Here is a 7,822-nt window from a genome sequence, read left to right as displayed (position 1 = left end):
GAGTCAAAATATTATCTCTTCGATCCTTGTCTCAATTCTGGTTTTACACATGTTTCTGTTGCTTGAGTATGTAAGTTAATTTTTTGAGATGATTACTCCTGTTCCATGGTACAATTTTTCCTATGAATAATTACTCTCCTGGGAATTGTTAACAAAAGTTCCCAGAAAAAACTTTATCTTAAAACTGAACATTCTACAAAGTCTGATCAACTGATCAGAACTTCAGTGGTTGTGGAGAGTTTCAAATGCTGAAGGTCTTGAGTCTATTTACCATTTATCGTGGACCATCTTTAGCCCACTAAATATCCACTTCTTGCCCACCTTTGTTTTCCACTTAACATTCTGTGACTAAGAGGTAAAAACCTTTTGGAATATATTAACTTAGCAGATCGCCAGCTTCAACCAACCAAAATAGTGAATGCTGTTAACTATAAAAACTGCTTCCTACTGGAACATGGAATTTAGGGTTGTTCTCTAAACTCTTAGCTTCTTATGTGTAAACAGAAATAATTTTCATATAAAACCATAAGCAATTTGAACAGATACCATTTATAATTTCAAACAATAAACACAAGTTCAAATTTTCAGATTCCACAAATCAAGGAAAAGCAATATTCAACATTAACTCTTCACATTATTCTCAAGTACTTTCAGTCTTACGTTTTTGCTACACTATTTAGATATTCAGATAATGCACAATCCCATCTTTTACATCGGCTCATCCTTTTAACAACAGGAACAAATTTTCATGTGTTGGAGACTATAAATCAAAGAAAAAGTTATATTATTTTGTCTTCTTATTTTTTAAGATCTATCCATTTTCAAGAGATCTCTTTGAGAAGCTAATAAAAGCTTTTTAGAATCCAAATATATCTACAAAATTTTTTTCACAAATAAATATTTTACTTTTACCATGAAGATCACAAGTCCCTTAAAATACACCTATCACCCCAGTAATGGAACAAGGACCCTAAGATTCAGGTCATCTACACATACTTCAGGTTATTGCAGAGTTTTCAGAGGTTGTATAGCCTTTTGGTGTCATGTAGCCTGTGTAGATTAAGCATTAGCTATTATTTAGACAGTAAAATGATTTTTGTTCCAAACACTATTTTCAATGACATTAACAGTGATGCTTTACAGAGCTAGCCTATATAATATGTGAAAAATATAAATATATTTTAAATATAATTTAATTAATGTTTTAAGAGAATTTTCTTGATCAGATGAGTTCTCAAAATATTATTATTCATGGTTTCTAAGCTATCCTTTTTGAATAAAATTTTCTCAAAGAAATTTGATATTGAAAGCTTGGGAAAATGGGAGTCAATACAGAAAAAAAAAATGATTCACAGAAAACTGTCATAAAAAGGACTCCTAAGTTAGACACACATTTTAGAGAAAATATTCATAAAGAATTTCAATAAATACCTCATCTGTCATTAGGGTTGCAATCGATCTTCCAATCTCATGGTACTGTTGACCCTTTCCCAGGGGTCCCAGAAGAATGAATAAAAATCTGTAATTAAAAAAAAAAAAAACATTAAAGGCAGAAATATAGCAAGAATTTCAGTAGAACAGAATCACACATCTCAAAGGAGTTAATTACAATTTGTGAACTATCCCCCCCCCTTTTTTTTTGGTCATTTTGAGACAGGGTCTTTCTGTAGCCTCTGCTGACCTGGAACTCACTATGTAGACCACACTGGCCTTGAACTCACAGAGATCCCTCTGTCTGCCTCTGCCTCCCAAGTGCTGGGACGAAAAGCATGTGCCACCATGTCTGGCTGATGTGAAATATTTTCATAATTTTTCACAGTTCATTATAATTTTGGGATGTTTTACAGCTGACTTTTCTGTGTAAAATCCTCAAGCAATAGGAATACAGGGTAATTTTTAATCCGTGTTTATATATTTAACTATTTGTGCAGCTTATGCAATTGTGGCTAGGAAGTTTAAGGATTTTAAACCCTTAGAAAAGAATGATAGGAGAGAAAATCTGTCTAAATCTAAATAGGAAGCAAGAAAGTTCACTTACAGACAAAACGGAGTACTCATAAGAGGAAGAAGCGATACAGTACCATAAAGAGACGATTTTACTGAAGCCCAATGTATGCAAATTTTTCATTAAATACAAAATTGCTATGAATTAAAGGTCAGTTAAGTTGATGAAAACATCAAGTTAACAAGTCACCAATTCCAGTGCTAGAAGATAAAAATAGTACACATACCATAATGCTCCATATAAATTGATCTGAAAGTTAAGCAAATTCCTCATCTCATCTGATACTTTTAAAGAAATCGATACGTGCGTTAACTTTAAAGGACCTAGTAATTGTCCTGTCTATGAAAGAGTCAGTGTTTCATGGAAAGTGTGCAAATTAAAAGAACACCATATATTTTGCTGTATAATTCTGTGTTGTTAGTTTATTTAATGGTTTATACTAAGTATGAAGATGTGTGACTCTAAAAGATGTATTAGTTAATGTAATTCTATATTTGTTTAGCCATAAACCTTTAGAATTCATACATTTTTACATGAAGCATGTATTACACAATCTTAGAGGTGTTAGAGATTGTCACAATTTTTATAGCAGTTATAACTGAATCCAAGTCAAATTCTTATACATATCTATATATTTATGTATGTATATGTATACATGTATGCCTAGTATATATAAAAAACAAGAATAGTTTAATGTGGTAGCAGGTGCTTTATCAACTATAATACTTTTAAGAAAATTTGTAACCTATTTATATCTTTCTATCTTCCAAGTTTTTAGTGCATGCACTATTTATAGTGGTCTAAAAGATTATTTTCTGACATATCTAGTATGTGTTGGCTTTATCACCATGGAAAGTCCTTTTGTCTTCCCAAGAAAGTATGATTAGAGTTCTCAAATGATTTTCTTTATTCTGTTTGTCCAATATCCTTTATTTTTCACTTTTCCTAAATAAATAGCCTAGTCTTTTAATGCTTTTCCTACACAGTGGCTCTACAGTGCCTCCAATTTTTTCTCCATTCTCTCTACACATAGTTTTGCTGAGTCAGTATGAAGGAGGTCACTTAAATCTGACACTTTTCAAAGTGAGGGTATATAACCCCATTATGGCTATTCTCTACTCCTGGGGATATTTTTTCTTTCCTTTGATATTTGGAACTTTCATCATAAACAGCCTTCATTTATTCATATTTCACAAGACACTTTTCTGAACAATGAAATGTTAATTTCCACAGAACTGAAAGGGAATTTTAAACTGCTACAGTATCTCTACAGTTAGTAAATCTGACATCTGAAATATGAATTCTAGATTTCCAGAAACTCTGAATAGGATGTAGTTTATATACAGAAATATTCAACCTTAATTATGTAATTAGATGTTTATAATTTCATGTTGTAATTTTCATGCTTATAAACTTCACTGAGGCACTCTGTTTGGAAGAGGGGTCATACAGTCTAAACATCTTGAGTAGCCAGGGCATCAAACGTGTAAAATGGAGCCCTAAACAGATAGGTTTTGCTGTAGTTGGATAAAACCAGGTGTGCATAGGAATCATGTTGGATGGTAGCAGTAGAGAAGGAAACACATTCTAGATACACTGGAGGGAACCTAACACAGCAGAATCTATATCCTATATTTTATTTTCTTTTTTTCCACATGAATGGCCTTTTATCTATAAAATGGATAAATGATAATTTAATTCAGTTTCTGTTACCCTTACCTGTCAGTTTTAATGTATAGCAAATAGAAAACAATATCTAATAATCAAATTAAATTTGGTCTTTTTAAGACAATTTTTTGATCTCTTTGAAACAGGGTCTCCCTGTAGCCCCAGCTGTCCTGGAACTCACTATGTAGACCAGGCTGGCCTTGAATTCATAGAGATCCGCCTGCCTCTGCCTCCCAAGTGCTGGGACTACAGGAGTGTACCACCATGTCCAGCCTTAAAATCATTTTTTAATTGAATTTTTGTGTACTTCATACAAAACAACTTAATTATCTTTATACCCCCTCCCCCATCCACACCCTCCCATAGCTGCCCCCTGCCTGATATCATGCATTGTCATTTATGTTAAGGCCTACTGTGTCAAGTTAGTGTACCCAGACATCCCTCAGTGAAAGTTCATTCACTGAGGTCTAGACAGACTATCTAGAGTTCTTCCCTTAAAAGAAGATCAGCTCTCTCTCACCCAGCAAAAATCAGCTGCCAAAACTCTTTGGTTAATGTTGGTGCCTGCTGCCCATTTACCCAGTTTTTTACTACTTGAGTTTACATGGGTCTTTTGCACGCTGACACCATTGCTGTAGATTTATATGAGCAAGATCCCAGGAGCCTGTAAGACTGTTTCCATATGGTCATAACAACTCCCCTAGATCTTACAGTCTTTCTGTCTCCTTTTCTTAAATGGTCCCTGAAGCATGGAAGGATGGAGTGTATTACTTCTGTCTAGTCCAAAGACCCACAGTCTGCAGACTTATTCTCTGTGCTTTGGCCATTTGTAGCCCTTTGTGTTCATGGCCCTCTGTTGCATGAGAGCTTCATTTACGATAGCTGAAGGCTGCATTAGTATTCCTCTCTACCCCTGTGTCACTATGCTCCATGAGCCTTAAGCATAGAGGTTCCATTGTACATGTGTCAGAGAAAGTTTGTATTTTAATCTATGGTTTTACTGAAGTTTTCTGTATTTCATAGACTACATATTAATCACATTTGACGCCTTCCCCTATTTTCATGCCCTTCACAGCCAACCTACAGGACTTCAGGTATTCTGTCATATAGTAAACTTACTCTTTTGATCCAGATATAACCACGGTTTCAATATATGACTACCAATGATTTTTCAAACCCCAGGAATGACAGGCCAGCTATACCCAGGCTAAAGCATGAAACACTTGACATGGCAAGGGTGACTCTACGTAGGGAATTTCCATACACTTTGAAGGTCTGTCATTCAAACGAAGCCAAGTCTTGGAAACACTGATCCTCTTAAGTTTAATGACACACATACAAGATGCTCTTTCTTAAACATACAATTTAATGTAATCTTGGAGAAAAGGCTACTAATCACTTCTTGTACAAAAAATGTAAAGTTATATAGACTAGGAATCTGAAGATGAGTAGTATGCCTAAAATGAAATATGAAGTTTAAGAAGGAGTAGGAAGAAATAGAATAATTTCTAAAGCACTCTTCTACTTTTATAAAGAAGAAATGGTAGGTTTATGAATGGCACATTAGTTTCTAGTCAAACATCTAAGAGAAAATTATATTTAAACTTTGCAATTTCTTATACTAAATGACTCCACAAACATAAAAAAGCTTGGGTAGTTTTTACCTGCTTGGGATTGGAACTTCAGCCAGTCCTTGGAGTAAGACAGCTGGAGACAACCTGACAAAGGCAACTACAGTTCTGTCTAAGAACTCCAATTCTCCCACCAGGATGTTTGAAGCCTCAGCACCTGGAGGAATCTTTTTCATAAAATGCAGGTCAACCTGTGAGCAAGTAGATAAGATCAATCAAAATTGGGAGAATATTATCACTCATTGTCTAGAACAGTGCTTTATAGATAGTAGTCTGTCAACAAATATAGGTTAAACAATGCACACAGTTAAGTACCTCAAGTTTTTCCTTGTTTGTGAGGAATTTTAATTTGCTATTAGTGAGTCGAATATCTTCATCTTTCTAATAAATATTTTTAAAAGGAAGTGTTTTGGTATCAGCAATATTAAAACTTAGAAAAGTACATGTGTTCAATTAACAAACACATTTTCATCACATTAAATTAGAAGGTCACAAATTTAATATTTATGATAGATTGATTTTATACATTTCCATTAATATTCAACATATGGCCATTTCAAAAGAAATAGATTCTTAGAGCATAATATGACTCTAACATTCTCTTTATTCTAATTGCACTATGTTCTTCACATTTTACACTTGGTCTAATAACTTCTTCAGTTTAAGTTATCTACTTTACAATTTATAAATGACAAAATAGAAAAAAGAATAATAAAAATATTAACATTTAGAATTATTACAGATCCATAGTTTAGTTTCTAGTATGGAATGTCTGTGATTTCAATGAATGAAAAGAAAAGAAAACTGATCATTAAAAGAAAGATACTGAGAGCAAAGGGTGAAGTCTGAAAATGCACATAAAATAGTCTTTAAAATATTTGTCATCTTTATGCATGGGGCTTCAATGAAAACGAAGCAGCAACTTTAAAGCAAAATGTGCAAGGCCTATTTCTTGTTTCTAATTCATTTGCATTGCTTTTTATGGAACTGTTTTTAGAGGAATAGGAGTTTATTTGCCCTACTAATTGGTTTTATGTTCTCATGTTAATGAAAAGGGGCCCAGAGATCAAAGTGAGAGTAGCAAAGAGAGAGAGAGGACAGAGCTTTGCCTAATATGAATGAGACAAAGATGTTTTTAGGTCACATAATTATTTTGCAGGATTAAAAATTTTTTCAATAATTTTAAATTGATAAAATGCTTATAAATACCTTACAAAGTCAATAGCTACATAATCTAGTGATTATGTCTAAAATGTTTCTTAAATACAGGCATTAGTACAGCTTTTTGAAGGTACATAATAAATTAACCTTCACGTAGGCTATGGCTGCTAAAAACATAAAATCCAGTCATACAGGGTATATCCCATTACCAAGATTAAATATAAAAGCTGTCTAAATAGCTGCAGTAGTAGAGCATTTGCCTAGCACATGGCCAGCTCTGGCTATCATCTCCAGCACTGAGAAATAATATCAAAATTAAAGATAGCCATCTGTAGGATTCCATCAATGGTATAATCATATTTTATGTTAAAGAATCACATAACAAAGGAAAATTCAAATAAGAAATATTTCACAAATATTACAAATTCTATAGTTTTTGCCTAACAAATATACTTTCAAATACAAATTCGTAAGTTCTTAATGTATCTTTGCCATAGTATTATATGCCAAATATTTTTTTTGTAGAATCTAAATTTTAATTAATAGATAAGGAAGCCTAATTTATGCTTTTATTGTGGTATTTAAAAGGTTTTAAGTTAGTAATGTTTACATTTTCACTATAATGCAAAAGATTCCAGAAAAAGAATAAAATATTTCTCTTATAGTATGTTTTTATGATTCTTTCATTTTTCTGAATGTATGTATATGTGGCATGTGTACATGCTTGCATGTGTGTGAGCACATATGTGTGGGGCACAGGCCTGTGTGTACACATATGTATGAATGCCAGAGGTTGACACCAGATGTCTTTTTCCATCATTCTCCAGCATACATATTGAGTCAGGGTCCCCAGGGATCCCTGTCTCTGTCTCTTGAGTGTTGGGATCATAAACAGGTCACTAGGACTGCCTGGCATTTGCATGGGTGCTAGGAATCTGAATGCTAGTTCTTACACTTGAGAGACCCTTCTGAACACTCTTAGTGCTGTGAGACGTATGTAATAAATTTTCACTAAGCTTTCAAAGTTTAAAAGAATAAACTAAGTTTTATCTACCAGTAGGACTATGACATAATATTTACACAATTGGACAAAATTTAAATGAGGAAATAATTTTTTTAAGAAAATCTAGAGAGGCCACTGAGATGGCTCAGGCACTAGCTGCCAAGTCTGAAGACCTGAGTTTGATCCCCCAGAACCCAAATAATGTAAGGTGAGAACTGACTCCTGTATTTTGTTCTCTGACCTACACACACACACAGAGAGAGAGAGAGAGAGAGAGAGAGAGAGAGAGAGAGAGAGAGAGAGAGAGAGAGAGACACAGACAAAAAAACAACAAACAAATATATATTTATATAA

At 33.6% G+C, this 7,822-nt stretch overlaps 1 protein-coding gene across 1 annotated transcript in view; it reads right to left on the bottom strand.

Annotated features, from left to right (window-relative positions):
* The window catches only part of Slc4a10 (solute carrier family 4 member 10), a gene marked incomplete in the record, with an annotated part of 363,623 nt that overhangs the window by 86,095 nt on the left and 269,706 nt on the right, over positions 1 to 7,822 (bottom strand). Inside the window, 2 exon segments of the mRNA XM_008845753.2 lie at positions 1,426 to 1,519; positions 5,338 to 5,495. Coding sequence (XP_008843975.1) covers positions 1,426 to 1,519; positions 5,338 to 5,495 — 252 coding nt within the window.

This window comes from Nannospalax galili, unplaced genomic scaffold (genome assembly GCF_000622305.1).
Source record: "Nannospalax galili isolate Female #2095 unplaced genomic scaffold, S.galili_v1.0 scaffold540, whole genome shotgun sequence".
Taxonomy (NCBI): Eukaryota; Metazoa; Chordata; class Mammalia; order Rodentia; family Spalacidae; genus Nannospalax; species Nannospalax galili.
Note: the sequence above shows the minus strand (reverse complement) of the source record. Positions and strands in the feature narration are given on the sequence as shown.